The sequence below is a fragment of the Meles meles genome, chromosome 6 (assembly GCF_922984935.1).
Source record: "Meles meles chromosome 6, mMelMel3.1 paternal haplotype, whole genome shotgun sequence".
In the NCBI taxonomy this organism is placed as follows: domain Eukaryota; kingdom Metazoa; phylum Chordata; class Mammalia; order Carnivora; family Mustelidae; genus Meles; species Meles meles.
In genome coordinates, this window is record NC_060071.1 from 74,847,557 (window position 1) to 74,868,063 (window position 20,507).

Here is a 20,507-nt window from a genome sequence, read left to right on the forward strand (position 1 = left end):
TGACAATTTACCCGTTGTTTTTTCTCTGGTCAATAACACTGTGCCCCAACCTGTTCCCCTCTGCTGGCTCAAGACCACCTTCCAGATAAGGACCCCAGAAAAAAATGTCATTAAGTGAAAACACCCTGTGAAATGAGAATAATGTAATTTGTATCAGTTGAAAATTTTAAAATACTCCTTGTAATAAATATAACAATTACTGTTACTCTCTTGGACCAAAATTATGGAATTTTCTCCATTTTACTGACAGAAGAGTCTTTCTCTTAAACACCCCCTACTAACTGTAAACCCATTCCCTTCCTGGTCAAGAAAGCTGGTCTAAACAGCTTTGTCTGTTTGAAGAAGTTTTTTTTTTTTTTTTTCTAATTTTTTTTTTTGTTTGAAGAAGTTTTTATGTTCTGAAAAGATAAACTTGTTTGTTAAACTTGAAGGATCCAAAATTTTTCCCTTTGGTGGATTCATATCACTCCACTGATATTGCATCTATCTGTCAATTTTTTTTTTGTTTTTAAGAAGCAGAAAGAAGGGGCGCCTGGGTGGCTCAGTGGGTTAAAGCCTCTGCCTTCGGCTCAGGTCATGATCCCAGAGTCCTGGGATCGAGCCCCGCATCTGGCTCTCTGCTCAGCAGGAAGCCTGCTTCCTCCTCTCTCTCTCTCTCTGCCTGCCTCTCTGCCTACTTGTGATCTCTGTCTGTCAAATAAATAAAATCTTAAAAAAAAAAAAAAACAGAAAGAAGAAAAAGCCAAAAGGCAAATGAAAGATAGGAAATTCGATTCTTCAAGTCACAGAAAAATGCAGGTGATCTAATGAGTACATAAGTGCGAACAGTGCTTTGGAAGTTGGGAAAAAGGATATTTAACTGCTGTTTGTATCCTTACCTGAAAGACGACTCTGGATTTCTCCAGCAGGTACGTCCTCATGTTGGCTCCTATAATCTGATTCCTCTCGTCAAAGCTGATCTCTGTGTACTTCCCAAACCGACTGCTGTTGTCATTGCGGGTCGTCTTGGCGTTTCCGACTGCCTGCAGAACACAGGCCCTTCAGTAACGTGACAAAGGTCTTTGCATCCGCACTATTGGAGCGGTTTCAACAAATCCAGTCCTGCGTGCTGGGGAGGGGTCTGACTAGCAGAGGGAGGTTGAGGCGGAGGGGTTGGGGGAGGAGGAAAGCAGCCCAAAGCTCGCGGGGAGCCAGACGTGTCCTCAGCCTGCCGTTCAGGGCTCTCCTCTTTTGCTGAGACACTGGGCAGGATCCGCTGGACCACGGGCTCTGGTGTTTCCTAGCCCCAGGCTCCTTCTCTGCTACCTGTGTAACGCTAGAGCAGTTATTTCATCTCTGCAAGGCTCGGTTTCTTTACCTGTGGTGTGGGACTAACCTGCATCCTGCAGAGTGGGGAGGATGACCTGAGACAGTATAAAGTGCCTCGACATATCCGCGCTCTGAGTATTACAGATGCTCCACTCAAAGAACACGTCCCTCAACTTGATTTCTATCCTAAGCTCGTCACTTTCCTACTCAGACCTTCCACGCGACCAAAAAACTCTGCTCTCTCATCCTTTCCACGCTCTGGGCAAGACTTTGGCTTTTTACTTCTGCTCTTGAATCCTGTTTCTCCTCTACCCATCCCCTCCCCCGTCCCTGAGCACTCTCCATCTGGAAATATGCTTCTCATGCACACAAACTAATCTTCCTGCCCAGGTCATCATGCTTTCTGATGACACATTTACTGAGTCCCTGAGGGCCACATGCTCGGGTGGCAAAGGTGAGCCAAGTGGACAGGGTCCTGCCTCTCTGGAGCTTACCATCTAGTGGGCAAGATCGATCCTAAACAAATAATCACATAAATTCATCCACTGGGCAGTGCCTCTGGACAACTTTACTATTGCTCTCTTCGATTGTGATCTATGTTTCCATTTAACTTTAAAGTATGTTTATGTTAGAGGAGTCTTAAGACTTGGGGACCGGGTCTTACTCTTTTCCATCACCTCCTGTATTATCTGACACAACGGCTTAAACAAAATACGTGGTCTGATAAATATTTATTCATAATTCTGATTTGAGAAGACAGAGAGAGGAGGTCTAAGAATCTAATGGTCTTAATTTTTTGCTGTGCTTCCAAATAAATCGAAGTCAATCCTTTTCCCATTTTGCAAAGCAGCCGGTGTTGGTCTTCGGACATCCCCTGGGCCTTTCAGATGTCCCTTCTCCTTTGAGGGCTGGCTCCTTCCTCCTGAGTGCCCGCATGGCTGGCCTTGCCCACACCTCTGCCCTCGTTGCATTGTGTAAATGGATCAGCTCTCGGGGAGGGGAGAAGGAAAGGTCTTGATATGTAGCACTTGCCAATTTGTAAGGTGCATATATTCCCACCATGACTGATGTCAAATTACCAAAGGTTTAACAGTCGGCTTGCAAAATAGCCCCTGAATATTCACCAATCAGCTCCGAAAGTTGGTGCACTTTCCTGCCCTCGCTTCCATTGTCTTTAAAGGGGAGGACTCGAGTAAGCCATGAAAACACATACACAAACCAACCCACCTCTCCATCACACACTGTCCCCTGTGACCCTGCTCCCCACCCCCGCTGGATGCATACCTCTGTTATGGGGTTTGACGCCAGAACCTTGTCCTCCACGTGGGTGTTACTGCTGGACTTGCTGACGGTGGCAAAATACCTCATGGCGTAGCGAGCGGACACGGTCTTCCCGGCACCTGACTCCCCACTTACAATTACTGACTGATTTTTATTGTTTCTAAAGCAAATAAAAGGATTTTTTTAATGCTCATTTCTTCCTATTAAAAAGGCAATATACACTCAGGAAGAAAAAATGCAGACAAGTGGAAAGAAGGCAAACTCTGCTTCATCACTCTAACTGTTTTAATACTCCAGTGCATTTCCTTCTAGTCTCTTTTTCTATGGGATCAAGCTGAACACACAACTGTTTCCTGCTCTGTCCCCCATGCTGAGGGCCCCCCAGACCACTCTTATGTCAGTGATCTGCTAGAGGACTCGCAGGGCGCAGCACATAGCCATACTCACGGCTAAGACTTATTATAGTGAAAGAATACAAAGTAAATCTGCAAAGGGAAAGGGCACAGGGCGACAAATCCAGAGGAAGCCAGGCATGAACGCTTAAATCCTTCAGCAGTGAGTTATGACAACCCGTGGGAAGTGCTGTCCACCAGGGAAGCTCTTCAGAGAGTGGGGGCCCAGGGTTTTCACCAGGGGCTGGTCACATAGGCATCCTCAGCTGAGCACATACCGAAATTCAAGATGCTCAGAAGGAGAGTGGGCGCTCAGCATGAGCTCCATCATTTACACAAACAATCCAGGTACAGTGAGTCACTCTCACCAATTAGGCCGGGTGGGAAACATCCTAAAATCCAAGCTCCTATAGGTTAGCCCTGGGCCAACTGTGCAAGCAGGCCTCTGAAGACAGTTGTCTCGGGACTAGTTCAAGTCCTCTCTGTGTATCGCCACATAAACAAAAGACATTTAAAGACATTACTTTGGAGAGCAACTATTCAAAATACGCTTGGGAACATATGTGCTCAGTAAAACAATGTGTCCTACATATTTTAGAGATCTTTAAAAATGCATTCAACTTTTCACATCGTAAGATGATGATAGAATCTTCCTATCATGCTGGTCTAGGTATCCAGCATTGCTGATATATTACACACTGCACAAATACTTTATAAGGATTCTCATTTAAGCCTTGGAAAAAAGTCTATGCCACCTATACCCATTTTACAGAAGAGTACAATAGGGGTTCAGAAAAGTAAAATGACTTGACCCAGGACACAGAGTATGCAGCCTTCCTGTGAACACCGGAAGGACCTCAGAGATAGCGTTCCTGCCCAAAAAAGCAAGCCTCTGAGGAAGTGAGTGACAGACATCCCCAGTATCCCTTGGCCAGGTAGAACAGGGAGGGGGTTTTAAAGCCAGGCTCTTCCAAGTGCCAATTCAGCATCAGCAAGTACAACAGAAAACTACCTTATGTTCAGTACTGTTACAGGAAGCCCTTGAGAGAAAACGGGGTCTTTGATCTTGACCCTGGTTCAGCCCTATAGCTCCCATGAGCTCAGACTGCTGATACCCAGGAGCCTCCCTGGCCCATCAGGCTGTGAGCCATGAACTTCCATCACAGAGACCTACATCTCTGTGGACTCTGTGAACTACATGAACTTCCATCACGGAGATCTACAGGGAGCAGGACAAATCCCAGAACCATGGGTGTTTTATAATTGGAAGGAATCTTGCTATAGCAGAGACCAAAGTAATTGGTCATTAATTGTTAAATCGCTACTCAACATTCATCCTTTTCTTCCTTGTTAGAGACTATGTCCCATCTTCTAGTGGGCACACCACTGCCCATATGGAAGACTATATATCCCAGCTCTGCTTGTCCCTAGGCATGGTCATGGGAGTAGGTCCTGCCCAATGAGCTGTGAGCAGAGGGGTTTTGTGGGGTTTCTAGGTAGTCTCCATAACAGGAGGGGCACACACTTCCCCTCTGACACTTTGTCACCCAGAGTATGGAGGAGACAGCTAAGTATTAGCCTGCCCTCAGGAAGAAAGTCTCACTCCAGGGACTGAAGATCTGGAAGGCATTGGGTCCCTGACGGCTGGAGGAGGTGGCATGCTAGTCCCAGACTGTCCATCAGCCCATCAGTCTTTTTTGCAGGAGAGGACCACACACTCTACCTTGTTCACGCCACCATTCTTTCCCCCTGATTATAAGCCGTGAACCATGAATGGGTGCTCTCTGAGTGTCTGGCTCACAGATAAAAACAATAAGGCTATGGGAGTGGAGAGGCTGTGCCCGGGATTATGTGGTAAATGGTTAGCAGGTCCAGGCCCTGTGCCTCAGGTTTGTGTTCACCAGGGCAAAGCTCAAAGCACTTCACAGGGGCATTGCCAGACTTAAAAGAGATCACTGCCTGGAAAGTTCTTTTGAGAACCACAAAAGGGTCTACAAAGGTAGGAAGGTGTTTCTATTCTTCATACTTTACAGATGAGGACACCGAAGCCAAAAACCAAAAGATATTACACGTGGAGTCAGAAACCCCAAGCACACATCCCGGCTCTGCTTGCTGGTGGCCTTGGGTGGGTGACCCCCAAACCTCAGCTTGTTGCCCAGGTGTCTCCATCGCAGGCCAGTCTGAGGGTACCCTCGATGGTGTACGAGAATGAGTGCACGGAGCCTGCTCCACGGGAGGCTTTTAATAAATGTTCGCCAGCAAAACGAAAACTCCACGGGGCCACACAAAGCACAGGTGACAAAATGAGGCTAAAGCTCTACATCCCCCACAGCTAACACCTGTGCTCCTCTATCATAAGACTTTGCTGGCCTGGATCGGGGGAAAAAGCTTGAGCATCTCACAGCGGAGAAATCAACATTCCTCCAAACAAACACACCACAAGTGAAGCATCCGACATTCCCAGATTGGTAGGTTTGGCTTTTGACTCCCGGGAAGAAGAAAAACCAGGAAACCTGGTCTAGACAGGTTATGCAGTCAGTCATTTGCTACTGCGTTATAGGTAGTCCGCTCTACCACAGTCCCCTTTAACAAGACCAGTGCCAGAGGGTCCCCCTCCACAGTGAGGGCCCAGCACACACGAGGGTGGGGCGCTGGGCCAGAAGGAGGGAGCCCCGCCCAGCAGGAAGCTACCTGGCCATCTGCTTGTACGCCTCTTCGGCCACGGCAAATATATGCGGGTCCATATCGCCCATGTTCTGCCCGCTGTAAGCGTGGATGATGGCATCTCCGTAGATCGGCAACTGCTTGTAAGGATTCATGGCCACCAAAATGATTCCTGGGGAAAGATGCCCGATGCAGTGCTGGGGATTTTACTGTCACCTGCTTCTCCAGGTTCTTAGGAGCAAGCCCAGCTCTGCCAGTTATTAAGCGTGCCCTGTGACTTGGGGCAGGTCACATAACTCTCTGGATCTCAGGTCCCTGTGGATGCCACCCACATTTCTGGGCGACTGTCAGGATTGGAGGAGACGACAGATGGGAATGCCCTAAAACTGAAAGCTCTTGCAATTCTCAATGTAAATATAATGATAACATCATTGCCCAGAGTAAGTAATAAATGTATTAAATCCAATAAGAAACTCAAACACAAGCTTTATCCAGTTACAGCTTTCTTGGGAGTCTGATCTTAAGTCTTGCACAAGATTCTCCCCACCCGTAGATACTTCTGTTTACAACTCTTGAAGATCAAATGTCTGTGCTTGTCAGACAAAAATCTGAGCAAATGTCTAGGTCCGAGTGTACCTCTTGGCAGAAGTCAACATTTCTAATGTAAACATGATATAAAATATACTCGGGACACCCTAGACCACAAGCACGGTGTTTCTGGTCATGGCTGCTCTCTTAGAATGGCTCTCCTTACCACTGTAGGTGTAAATGAGTTTGGATTCTGCAAAGCGGACTCTGAGATTGTGGAGCACCGCGGGCTCATGGAGATAGCTGAGGGCCGTGAGGTCATTCTCGCCCACGAGGATGTCAGGGTTCCGAAGCGGAGGCAGAGATTCTGGATCAACGGAATAATCCAGCTCCTGCGGACAAAGATGGGATTAAAGTCCTAGAAGTGAAAGACTCTTGGTGTTTCTAAACTCCTGTCCTCCGTCCTATCCATCCTCTTTTGAAGTGATCCCGGACACTCTGAAAAACAAATGTATGTGGAGCAAAGAGAAAATCACCTCCATGACTGACTCTTGGGGAATGGGAGCCAGGGGACTAGGATATTGGCTGTGGGCCCAAGGACAAGTCTCTCATCCTTTCGGGACCGTTCCTCTCTCATCTATGGAAAGACTGGCTGGAGCTACAAGACCTCATTGAAGGCTCCGTGAGAAGTGACAGGGAAGCTACATGGGCAGGGACCTGGGCATGCCACCCCCAACTCTGCCACAGGGGGTCCACTTGTTATGTAGGTTAGATGCTGAGCACCATGACCGTTTTGCTTGAAAACAGGGTCCTGCTGGGTGGTAAGAAGTGTCTGAAGGAGCCCATGTGTGTGACGGTCTCTCTTTGAGAGGACAGGGGTGCTCTGACTCCCATCTATTGCTGAAGGCGGCCTATTCCTGTCATCCTGGGCACTGGCTGAGTAAGGCTGAGTAACTTGCTGGGGATGGTGTCTCCTGCATTGGGTTTCACCAGCGTTCTGACAGCAGCGGCCTGAGCAGAACGAAGGAAAGTTTGGCAAGCCTTGTGGTGTCCATGATGGACACCTGCTCTAAATTTCTTTGCTTTCATCTCACAACCTGGGGAAGTGACTTGAGCAAGATCACCCAGCAAGCTTGTTTCCCTTCCATGTTCCTAGGCTGCCTGCCTTTCGATTCCTGGTCCTGAACCTGCTCCACACAATGACGTGCCCCCCCCCACTAGTGCCCACCATGCAGACCCTCCGCCAAGTATTCAGTCAGTGGTCCTCTAGACTGCCCCCCAAGGAGGGCACGTCTGCCCTAATTAACAGCTACGGAGGCAGCTTCAGAAAGGCTACTCTCCTTGTCCAACCTCACAGGGTTCTTACGGACCTGGCTGGCTCTGAAGCCCGAGTCATGACACCTCCCGTCCACACGGACGGGGCTTTGTCGGTGACTTGGTTGGGCTGTGTGGCCTGAGGAGAACGGCTCAGGACAATCCAGGCCAACTGGATTGAATCACAGCTGCCTGCTCTGTTTCCAGTGCAAATGTATTTGTAGGTCGGCCCCAAGCAGAGTTATTATTTTTCCCTATTTTATTGAGAAGTAATAGACACATGTAATTGTATAATTTTAAGGGGTCCAACACAATGGTTTGATTTACATGTGCTGTGAAATGATTAGCACAGTAGGTTTGGCTAACATCCATCACTTCATATCTATGTAATAAAAAAAGGAGAAAAGAAAAAAGAAAAAAAAATTTCTCCTTGTGATGAAAATTCTCAGGATTTCATTGAAGTTTCCTAGCAGCATGGCCCCAGTCATTGTGCTGTGCACGACACCCCTAGGACTTATAGCTGGAAGTTTGTATCTTTTGGTCACCTTCTTCCCCTTCCCCATCCCTACCCCTGCCTCCGATAACCAGAAGTCCCATCTTTTTTTCTGAGTTTTATTTTGTTTTTGTTTTTTTTTAATGTTGCCGGTTTGTTGTTGTTGTTTTTTTTTTTTTTGATTCCACATATAAGTGAGATCATATAGTCTTTGTCTTTCTCTGACTTATTTCACTCAGAATAATACCTTCAAGTTCCATCCACATTATCACAAATGTTAGGGTTTCTTTTTTAGGACTGAGGGATAGTCCACTGTACGGAAACACACAGACAACGACTTCTTTATCTGTTCATCCGTCGATGGACAGACACCTAAGTAGTTTCCACATCTTCATTATTGTGACTTATGCTGCTATAAACATGGGGGTGCAGATTCCTTTTTGAGTTCATGTTTTTGTTTCCTTTGGATATATTCCTAGAGAGGAGCAGCTAGATCACATGGTAGTGCCGTTTTAAAATGTCTGCGGGTTCTCCATTCTGTTTTCCGTAGTGACTGTACAATTTAGAGTCCTACCAGCAGGGCCCAGAGTTCCCTTTTCGCCACATCCGCACCACATTTCTTACTATCTGTCCTTTTGATGATGGCCATGCTAGTAGGCACAAGAATATATAGATGGTGGTTTTGATTTGTATCTCCCTAATAACTACTCATGTCGAGCCCCTTTTCAAGTGTCTGTTGGCCATCTGGGTGTCTTCTTCAGAAAAATGTCTATTTAGGTCCTTTGCCCATTTTTAGTTTTTTTTTGTTTGTTTGTTTGGTTTGGGTTTTTTTGTTTTGTTTTGTTTTCTATTGAGTTTTAAGAATTCTTTTTCAGCAACATTGATTTTTATTTTTTAAAACTTAAAAAATTTTTTTATATGTTTCAGAAGTAGAGGTCAGTGATTCGTCAGTTGCATATAACACCCAGTGCTCATTACATCACATGCCCTCCTTAATGCCCATCACTCGGTTAACCATCCCCCCACCACTCCCCTCCAGTGACCCTCAGTTTGTTTTCTACAGTTAGGAGTCTCTTATGATTTGGCTCCCTCTCAATTTTCATCTAACTTTCCTTCTCTTCCCCTATGTTCATCCATTTGGTTTCTTAAATTCCACAGATGCTTATATTTTGGATAATACCCCCTTATCAGATATACGGTTTGCAAATATTTTTTCCCCTTCTGTAGGTTGTCTTTTCACTTTGTGGATAGTTTCTTTTGCTGGGCAGAGGTTTTTTAGTTTGATGTAGTCACACCTGCTTATATTTTCATTTTGTCCCTTGTGCTTTAGGTGTCAAATCAAAAAACATCACGAAGACTCATGTCAACGTGCTTTATTCCTATGTTCTCTTCTAGGAGTGTCATGGTTTCAGGTCTTACACTTAAATCTTTAATTCATGTTGAGTTAATTTTTGTGAGTGATGGAAGATAAGGGTCAAGTAGAATATTCTTAATCTACACTTTTTTTAAAAAAAGATTTTATTTATTTATTTGACAGACAGAAATCACAAGTAGGCAGAGAGGCAGGCAGAGAGAGAGAGAGGAGGAAATAGGCTCCCTGCTGAGCAGAGAGCCGGACGCGGGGCTTGATCCCAGGACTCTGGGATCATGACCTGAGCCAAAGGCAGAGGCTTTAACCCACTGAGCCACCCAGGCGTCCCAATCTACACATTTTTATTTTGAGAATAAAATCAAGAAAAATGCTGCTCATATAAGATTTTTCTTTTCCTGAGTTTTTCTGATATCATTTTAATTCAATAACCTCCTTTCCAAGTTCAGCTGCTGCGTGTGTGTGTGTGTGTGTGTGCATGAGTGTGTGTATGTGTGTGTATGAGAGACAGAGAGAAAAAGAGGAGAGTCTTTGGGGGAAGGGCAGTATGTAAAGAACATTAGATGAACAGTTGGAGGAACAAAACAGTCTTTGTCCTTCGTAGAAGAGAAGAAGGATTAAGCTAAGGAGCAGTCTGGCTGCCTGCCCTCTTACCTGCCTCTCCTGGGCTCACCTTAGAGCCAGGAATGTCGCTCCCTGAAGCCCTGCTGATACGACTAAAGCACCAAGTCATGAGATTTGTCCTCCCAGAGCCGCACGCTCCCTAATGAGAACTTGGACCGCGCACGGGATGTGCTCAACAAGGCTGCAAAGAGCCACTGGTGGGAAAGGGCAGGTTCCATGCAAGTACGGCATCCTCCTGCCGGTCTCGAGTCGCACTTGCGTGTGCATGTGCGTGTGCATGCATGCACACACATGGATCATCTCATTTGATCTACAGCAAACCTGTCACTACGGTGCTGTTAGGAACTCCAATTTGCATATGAAGAAACCCAAGGACTCAGGGTTACAGACTTAGAGAGTGGCCACAGCAGGCTTTGAATCTGTAGCACGATTCTTGAGGGAGTGCCCTTAACCACTATGTTCACACGCTCATCTCCCTTCCCAGGATCTCAGGAAACAGCTCTCGAATCCATGATAGTCTCATTGTAAATTCTGTGTCCTGTCTCTACAGAGACCTTGTGCATGACTCAAAACTTCCAACATTTTAATATTCATATGATATTCTCTGCACCAACTCTAATACCCAGATGGAACACGAATCCTTCGCCCAGCTCTTCAAGTCCAGGGACTTGAAGCTAAAAAGTCAGGTCACCTGGTTATGGATCCAGTGGGGGGGTGTCATTACAGCTATGGAGTATGGCGGCAAAGGACAGCTCATGATGGGTACTTAAAGTCATGGTAAAATCTGCTGGAACCGACAATCAAAAGACATATCCGACCTTTGGGAGGACCTGCTCACAGGCACCCCGGATCCCAGGAACCACCGCTGACGTGCTCCAGCCGCACAGACAGGCTCCTCACAACATCACACAAAGCTGGCACTCCGTTTCTGTCCCACCTCCCATCCCTTCCCCAATCACCCTGCCACATGAACCCCTGGAGGTCCCAGTGCTTGCCTGTTTCTACCACCCATGGACGGATTTTACTCCCTTTTGTTCTTCTCTCACCCCTCCCTCTCCCTTCCTATTTTCTATCTCCCTCCTCTATTTCTCTTCCTCTTCCCATCATGATGTTTCTCTCTACCAGTTTTTGCTTTGGGCTCAGACCACCTCCCTCCAAGTTTCTCATCTTTGCTCACGCTTTGTGCTGAGAGCGTGACCAAACTGGCAGATCATTTTTCAGTGTTCTCCCCACCATGCTGGATCCCAAGGGATGCAGCACAGGTCAGAGACCTGCTTCCTGTGTCTCGCTCCAGAGAGAGGCCCTGGTGACACGGGGGCCCTTGATGCTTTCATTAGGGCAATGTCGGGCATGTGGCACAAACAGGAGGGGATCACAGCACCACCTGGCCCCTCCCACGGGACCACAGGTCACCCTCCACACGGGACCCAGCTACCTCTTTACACGTTGTGGCAGCCACGGCCAGCAAGGACCCTCACCGTTCCATCCTCCAGCAAGAGTCTCAGGACTTTGTCACCAACTCTGTAGTCTTTGGCTATTTCAGCAGACTTCCAAACTTCTTCAGGATCAGGAATCCATACCCTGTTGTACTGAACAACAGAATAAAACAGGCTTAGTTTCAGAACTTTGAAAACAAAAACACAGATCATAAGATAATTAGACTCAGGGAGATCTCTTTCTGTCTGCTCAGTCGGTCCCTTCTTCAGGAATACTTCTACCTAACTGTTGCTTATGAGGTAGTCTTCAGTGTGTAGTTGCTTCAATTTCATAGGCAATGGAATTCCTAAAGCATCCTAAACATACTTTGAAAACTGAGAGTGTAGGGCTAGAAAGAAAATCATGGGACTTCATGGGAAGAACTGTCTATGAGAGTTGAAACAGAGGGATTTGGTTCATACCTGATGGGCTGTGGGGCTCTGGGCCAGACACTTAACTTCCTGTGCCTCATTTTTCTCATCCATAAAGTGGGTACAATATCTACTTCACATTCGCTGGGAGGTTAAATTAGACTGTGTAGTTGAAAGCACTCTGCCAGATGCTATGCAAGTATTGCTAGAGTAGTGTTACCTCAGTCTTTTTTTTTTTTTTTTTTTTTTTTTTAAAGATTTATTTATTTGACAGATAGAGATTACAAGTAGGCAGAGAGGCAGGCAGAGAGAGAGAGAGGAGGAAGCAGGCTCCCAGCTAAGCGGAGAGCCCGATGCGGGGCTCGATCCCAGGACCCTGGGATCATGACCTGAGCTGAAGGCAGAGGCTTTAACCCGCTGAGCCACCCAGGCGCCCGTGTTACCTCAGTCTTAACCGCACTGGTGGATAGCCAAGGATTCCCACTGTGGGACCTGTGGAAGGCCAGCTGCGGCTGCTGGGCTCCACTCCCAACAGGCAATTGCAACAGCTGACTCAGTGTTGGTATATAAGTCTTTAGGTAGAATCTCATTCTATGAACTGAATTAGGTCTCTACCTGTCCCCCTCCAATTCATATGTTGAAGCCCTAATCTCCAATGAGACTGAATTTGGAGATAGGGTCTTTAAGTGGTAATGAAGGTTAAATGCGGTAAGAAGGCCCTGATCTGATGGAGTTAGTGTCCTTGTAGGAAGAGACACCCGAGAGCTCCCACTGCAATCTCCACCTGCATCTGCCTAAAAAGGCCACTAGAGTACACGCGGGGAAAGCCACTGTCTGCACGCTCAGACTTCCCAGCCTCCATAGCCGTGACAACATAAGCATCTGCTGTTTAAGCACCACCCAGGCCACAGGCTACTTAAGGCAGCCCTAGCAGACTGACCTGCGTGTCTAATACTCACACTGGCACGCTGGGAAGGAGACAGCCTCACTCTCCAGAACTCACCAGTGGCACCTGAATGCTGCTCAAGATAGACAAGGGGGCTTCTGTGTCTGTCCCAGGGCCCACACTTAATTCCTCTCTTCCTGTCGGCAGCACCCACGGACTACTCCTACTCCTCCTTCCAGATCCCACGTCTCACACTGCTCTGCAGGGCTGTTCATCTGTTCATCCATTCATCTATCCATTCATTCGTTCCACACTTGCTAATAAGCATCTATTATGTGTATGCGCTGGGTTGCTAAGAAGGAAAGGCATTTGCTCTCAGTCACCACAGTCCTTCTGCTAACCCAGCCAGCCTCTAAACCAGAGCCGCAGGTGCCAATGTGCATATTTGCATCCCTCTGCTCCTCGGGCCACTGGTCTACCGCTGCCTTCTGACTGAGGAAATACTTCATTGTGATGAAAGATTGTACCTTCAGGAGTCTTGAGTTACAAAAAGATTCTGAGCAATAAAATCATGGCATTTTGATTTTCCTCGGTACCGTTCTATATATTTTCTACAATTTGCATGTTTTACTTTTATAATCAGAATAATCTTTAAAGGCAAATATCAAAATATAGGTCCACAAAAAAAAAAAACGTGCACGTGAATCTTGATAGTAACTTTATTCATCCTGGACAAAAACTGGAAACAAACTAGATGTCCATTAATACAAGAATGAATGAAAAGACAAATGAAACTGTGGTACATTCACACAATGGAATACTATTTACCAGTAAGAAGAATCAATTACTGATACAAGCAAGAATGTACACAAATCTCCAACCGTGAGGCAGAGCTAAAGAAATATCCACAAGTGAGTATGTTCTGTCGGAATCCCTTTGAAGGGTGAGGACAGGTAAAACTACGGTAAGGGGGTGAGTCAGAGCAGTAGTTGCCTCTGGGGGTAGGTGGTGCTGGGAAGTGAGTGGGAAGACCCTCAAGGGAATGTTCTGGGGGTGATGGCAACATTCTATACCTTGATGGGGTTTGGGTTACCCAAGTGATAAGCACTTATCAAACCTCACAGAACACAGACCTAAGACTGGTGTTTTACTGTTTGAAAATCTTACACAAAGAACTAAACAAATATGAAACTCTTAACAATAGACATACTAATATATTTAGGACGACATGTACTGAGGCATGTAATTTACTCTAAAATGCTTCAAAAAATAAGATGGTCTAAGGACTGGACAGAAGGATAGGAAGATGGCTAGACATATAACAAATATGGTGAAAGGTCATGGTAGAATCAGGTGATAGGACAGATGGTCACTATAAAGTCCTTTCAACTTTATTGTAACTAAAAATCGTTTGATGTTGGAAGAAATAAAGAAAAGTAAGAAACAAATTTCAGAATGCCAGTACTAGACTGGGACAAAGTTGATTAAGCAGCACATCCATTTACCTATTAGTTAATAATAAATTGACTTATTTAAGCAAAGAAATATATACGTATCTCAGTGGCTGGGTATCAGTCCTGAGTCCCTAGTTTATTTGGTTTGCTTTAATTCTTGACAGCTAGGCGGGATCCTGCAGGAGCTTGCTGAAATGAGTCACGGGATGGGTAAGATTTCAGACACAGGGACAGAGAAAACGGAAGAATGACCTGGAGGGCAATGATACACACTCAGGTACACATGTCCACGCAAACGTGGACAGAAGCCTCATAAACACACAGGCACCCCCCCCCACACACACACACACATACTTAATGCCACACACTACCATTTCCTACCTCGGGTTTGCTATCAAAAACACTGTTAACCTCATAAGTGAAATCATTAATGGCATATCCCAATGCATCAAGAGTTGGCCACTATAGAATTTTATTTCATTACATTCTATTATTTTTTTAAGTAGGCTTCAAGCCAAGCATGGAGCCCAACGCAGGGCTCAGACTCACAATCCTGAGATCAAGACCCGAGCTGAGATCAAGAGTCAGACCCTCAACCGACGGAGCCACCCAGGCACCCCTGCCACTAGAGAATTTTAGAACTGAAAGGTCCTGGGAGATCATCTTACTCCAAGTTGTTTGTCAAAGCTCTTTTTAAAGCCACAGAAGGCTTGCTTCAGATGAAATGGGGGCAGCCTCCCACGTGAGACAGAAACAGCGGAGGCATCCTGAGGAGGCTCTGAGCTGGGCGCCGCAGCTGACATGGCCGGCATCCTCCCACGGAAGCCGGGAGTTCTGAGAAACAATGTTAAAGTCACTGAGCCAATCCAAGCCTTTTGTTTTACTGACCCCAAACCCTAAGCTCAGGGAGGCCAGTCATTCACCAAACACCACACAAAGTCACGAAATCCAGGACTCCATGGAGCCAGGGCCTGTGACTCCTACTTTGAACTACTCATTATATGAACGAGTTCATATAAAGTTCATTATATGATCTGGCTTTGAGAAGAATCTCGAGCTCTCAGAGCGCCTGGGTGGCTCAGTCGGTTAAGCATCTGCCTTCAGCCCTGGTCATGACCTCCAGGTCCTGGGATCACGTCCCACCTCGGGCTCCGTGCTCAGAGAGGAGCCTGCTTCTCCCTCTCCCTCTGCCCTTCCTCCTGATCACTTTGTTTCTCAAATAAGTAAAAATATTTAAAAAAGAAAAAAAAGAAAAGAAAAGAATCTTGAGCTCTCACCTGCAACCATCTACTTGAGAGTGCACAGGCTGATTAGTTTCACTGGCTTATTTTGGCCAAAAGCAGTATTAAATGGAAGGCAGTATTAGGACCCTGGAACCAAAATGTCTGCTTCTCTCATGGAGGAAACACAAATGGCGTCGATGGCCCCTGACTCCCCAGGCCGCCCACACCTGCCAGGCCTGGTGCCTCTGCCAAGCAATGCTACCAGTCATTGAGGGCCTGGTGGCTGCAACCCAGCCTGGTAAGTAAACACAACAAAGTTTACCCAGTTCCATGTCAGTTACACCCTTGGGTCCCTCCCTCCTTCCTCACATTCTTTGACCCACAAAGCCAGGCCTTAACGCTTTAACCGGAAGAGCTCACTTTGCAGCATTTAGGCAAACAAACAGCAGCTTGTGCAAACAATGTGACCAGCTCTCATGTGACCTCCCCGGTGTGACTCCTTCCTGTGGAGCAGGAGCCTTCAGACTCAGACTGCTGCCAAGCCCACCAGGGACAGGCCTGCTATGGGGCCAGGGAGCAGGGAAGCCCACCTTCCGTGTCCTGCCTGCAAACACTCTCCCATGGAGGGGGACCGTGTGTCCCCTAACTTCCAAGCCAAGGGAGGCGTGACAATGAGGGGAAGCCTTCAGGAGCACGACCCTTGGGAAGTGATGCGTCCCCGGGAACATGCCAAATCCCCCACCCCACATGCTCAGCTGAGGAGAGGGCACCTTGTTTCCTTGCCTGCCTACCGGAAGGCATCTGTGGCTGTTGGCCACAAAAAGGACCTGACGACCTGACATGGAATAGGGAACACCACAAGCTTCCTTCCCAGCAGCTCTCTGGACGGGAAGGGAATCTCCACATTCTCAGTCAATCAGGTCAGAGCAGCGATACTATGTTCCCCTCCTCCCCCTCCCTTGTCCCTCCAAGCCCTTCCCAGGCTCCTCAGCATCCCCTCTGTCTCCCAGTGTCCTTCCCAGGCCCTCCTCCTGGTAGGCTTTCTCTAGAGTGTCCTCCATTCCCACAGCTTTGGCAACTGCCCTGGTACCTGTCCACCAGAGACCTCCAGCCCAGACCTCTCAACAGGTCTAGAGCACATTTCCAGTGGTCTCCAGATGCCAGCCCCTACATGTCCTCAGACACTCACAAATTCCAAGCTCTAATGATCATTACATACCCCGCCAAACCCACTCATCCCCCTCAGTTCTCTTGACCGTCTAGTCAGAAACTTGGGACTGTGCTGGACCCCCTTCCCTCCTTCCACCCCCAACAACCAAATGGTCCTCAGGTGTTGGAAAGCCTACATCTTAAACAAGTCTCACCTGTCTGTCCCATCCACCCCCACTGCCATAATCATCAATCAACTCCCTGCTCCCAGCCCCCACCAATCTTCCCCTGACAGACACCACAGTCTGCTAAGGGCTTCCTCAATTAGGCAGAACACCAGGTTTCTGTGGACGTACAGATTCCCTCATCCACAGCTGAATCAGAATTTCCAAGGGTGGGGTTCAACAAGATGAAAGCTTTGAGACTTCCCCCTCCCTTGTTGATTCTGATGAACAGCCAGCCGTGGGGAGCCACTGTCCTGACCCATCTTCCTACTCAGGCTTCTCTCCCTCTTCCGTCCACCCTCTGCCAGCTGTCACCACTAGCAATTTCTAGAACATTCCAAGCCCTTCCTTGGCGCTCTTCCTTCTACCACCAGTGCTACTCCTCCTCTCGCTGCCAGTGAGCAAACTGCTCAGACGTCAAGATTCAGCTCACAACTCCTGTCCTTGTCAGCACTTACCCTGTCAACCCTCTACCCCAAACAGGATTGAATGCTTCCTCTTTAGAGCTTTCTCTCTCTGACCCTTCCCCAGGTTTCTGGGTAGCTTCCCATCTTCTCCACTGGCACTTGAGCCTCAAAAGTCTCGTCTTTGCACCCTGGAACCTGACACAATGACTTCCCCACTCCGTAAACATCTACTGAACAAAAATTCAAATTCCCAGTTTAGTTGCACCAATTAAAGACTAAGCTTTGGGAGCATCTGTGTGTCTCAGTTGGTCTCTGCCTTCAGCTCAGGTCATGATCCCAGAGTCCTGGGAATGAGTCCCGCATTGGGCTACCTGCTTGGGGTGGGGGACACCTGCTTCTCCCTCTGCTTCTGCCTGCTCTTCCTCCTGCTTGTGTGTGTGCTCTTTCTCTGTCAAATAAATAAAATCTTAAAAAAAAAAAAAAAGACTAAGCTTGGTATTTTAGTTTTTACATCTTTTTTTTTAACTCTTTTGAAGTACCCATATATAATACAATGGATAAATCTAATTTTCCAGAGTTATTAATGATACATAGAAATCTAAAAGCTTCTTAAAATAGCCAAATGGAAAGTCATTAGACTGAAATTTGACCTTATTTTAGAGACCTTGAACTGCTTCTGACCTTGCACGTCTGAGTTCCAGCAAAACTTCCCTGAAGAAGAAAAATCTTCCCTGAAGATGTCTTGTGAGTTCCTCATACAGAAGCAAGAGAAATAGATGACTGAAGGATAATATAATCTGTGAATCTGTGGCAAAACCAATTATAACCTCAGTCCTGATTAATGAGCCAGAACAATTTAAGAAAGATCTCTAGAGCCATGCCATAGAGCTCTCTGCCTCACCACCCATTTACCACTTTCACCAATATCTTAGATGAAGAAAAAAGAAAAGCAAAGCCCACACACACGTAGAACATATGCTCAGCTATGAAGTGGATGGACTTCCCATGAGTCCTCTGAGAGAATGGGGAGAAGAGAAGGAAGATGGGGAAAGTGGTTGAACCACAGTTGTGGTAGTGGAAGGTATTAAGAACACTTGTTTTTGATGTCCATCAACAGATGAATGGATAAAGAAGATGTGGTATATATGTACAATGGAATACTATGCAGCCATCAAAAGAAATGAAATCTTGCCATTTGTGACAACATGATTAAGAACACAGGTTTTTAATCTGGCCTCCTCCTCCACTTCTATGCAACTTTAGGCAATTTACTCAATCTGAGCCATTTGTAAAATTGGGATAACAACATCTACACATAACATTGCTGAATCAGATGAAATAAGGCACATAAAGTAGTGAGCCTGGCATCTGGCACATGAGAAGGGTTCCGTGACTGCGAGATAAAAGCAACCATCATCATCTTCTTCATGCTTCTGCTTTCCGAAAGCAGAAAAACTCATGGATGCAAGCACACAAAATGCTTATTGAGACCCACTGTTCCCTGTTCTCTAGAAACTCTCAGACACTAGGGGAACACAGAGTTAATAAGCACTTACAAGCTGGGGGCCTGAGTGACTCAGTCAGTTAAGCATCTGCCTTCGGCTCAGGTCATGATCCCGTGGTCCTGGGATCAAGTCCCACATCGGGCTCCCTGTTCAATGGGGAGTCTGCTTCTCCCTCTACTTCTACCCCTCCCCTTGCTCATGCTCACTCTCTCAAATAAATTATTAAAATTAAAAAAAAAAAAGAGTGGGCACCTGGGTGACTTGGTTGTTGAACCTCTGCCTTTGGCTCAGGTCATGACCCCAGGGGTCCTGGGATGGAGCCCTGCCTCCAGCTCGCTACTCAGCAGGAAGCCTGCTTCTCCCTCTCTGGTTCCCCTTGCTTGTGTTTCCTCTCTCACTGTGTCTCTCTCTCTGTCAAATAAATAAATAAAATCTTAAAAAAAAAAAAAATGAGGACTTACAAGTCTAAGTGAAAGGCTCCCAGATAGCAGAGCTTGTTGTAAAAATTTCTCACAGGAGACACTCCTCCTAGGTATCTCAAAGTCTTTGGTGCAGTTGTGTATAGGATCAATTCCTTAATTTCTCTTTCTTCTCTCTCATTGTTAGTGTATAGAAATGCAATTGACTTCTGTGCTTTGATTTTATACCCTGACATTGTGCTGAATTCTTTTTTTTTTAAGATTTTATTTATTTTATTTAACAGACAGAGATTACAAGTAGGCAGAGAGGCAGGCAGAGAGAGGAGGAAGCAGGCTCCCTGCTGAGCCTAGAGCCCGATGCGGGGCTCGATCCCACGAGGTCATGACCTGAGCCGAAGGCAGAGGCTTTAACCCACTGAGCAACCCAGGCGCCCCTGTGCTGAATTCTTGAATGAGTTCTAGCAATTTTTAGGTGGAATCTTTGGGGTTTTCAACATAGAGTATCATGTCTGCAGAGCTAAAGTGTGACTTCTTCTTTGCTGATTTAGATACCTTTTCTTTATGAAATCTTACCATTTGCAACAACACAGATAGAACCAGAGGGTATTATGCTAACAAAATAAGTCAATCAGGGAAAGACAATCGTCATATGATTTCACTCATATGTGGAAGTTAAGAAACAAGACAGAGGATCATAGGGGAAGGGAGGGAAGAATGAAATCAGAGAGAGAGAGACAAACCATAAGAGACTCTTAACTATAGGAAACAAACTGAGTGTTGCTGGAAAAGGAGGGGGATGTGGAGATGGGGTAACTGAGTGATGGGCATTAAGGAGGCATGTGATGTAATGAGCAATGGGCGTTACATGCAACTTAAGAATCACTAAATTCTACCTCTGAAACTACAAAAAAAAAAAAAAAAAAGAGGAGGCACTGTCAAATTGAATTTGGAAGGTGAGGCGCTGCTGAGCAAAGCAGTCATTTCAGGCATAGAATGTTGAATGGGCAGAAGTGCACCAAGAGCTGCTAGAATTTTGCGGAGCAGGAGCTGAGCAGTGGAGAGATGCAGAGGCAGGACCTTGAGGCTAGTCAGTGAGTCTCAGAGTGACAGGGGCTTCCAGAGGGTTCGAAGAGTGAATGGCCTAACCGGTTTCTCTCAAAGAGAAATGCTCTCAGCATTTCTAAGGCATGTTGCCAAATAGCTTTTGAAAAGAGAAGGGTCATTTTACACTTCCTCCAGTAGCAATTGCTACTCTCACCACACTTCCTCCCAGGAGTCCCCTCTTTCTCAGAACCTCTCTCCCTGTGGCTCCCATGCCAGGTCTCCCACCTCCTCCTCTTTATCACGGCTCCATCTTGGGCACCCTCTGAATAGTTTTGTTCCTCCGTGAACCGTCTTGGCTCTCTTCTCTCCCTTGGCA

General features: G+C 46.5%; 1 protein-coding gene across 4 annotated transcripts in view; it reads right to left on the reverse strand.

Annotated features, from left to right (window-relative positions):
- The window catches only part of MYO5C (myosin VC), a 93,277-nt gene that overhangs the window by 69,880 nt on the left and 2,890 nt on the right, over positions 1-20,507 (reverse strand). For 3 of the 4 annotated variants that reach the window (XR_006818753.1, XM_046009077.1, XM_046009076.1), the window contains exons 2-6: positions 11,452-11,562; positions 6,400-6,565; positions 5,673-5,817; positions 2,593-2,749; positions 879-1,022 (exon numbers count right to left, since the gene is read on the reverse strand). Coding sequence is in view for 3 of the 4 variants with exons in the window: in XM_046009077.1 (XP_045865033.1) it covers positions 879-1,022; positions 2,593-2,749; positions 5,673-5,817; positions 6,400-6,565; positions 11,452-11,562 (723 nt within the window). In the remaining variant the exon portion in view is untranslated. Of the gene's footprint in view, positions 1-878; positions 1,023-2,592; positions 2,750-5,672; positions 5,818-6,399; positions 6,566-11,408; positions 11,563-20,507 lie in introns of all 4 variants that reach the window. The other variant, XM_046009078.1, reaches the window with a different exon arrangement.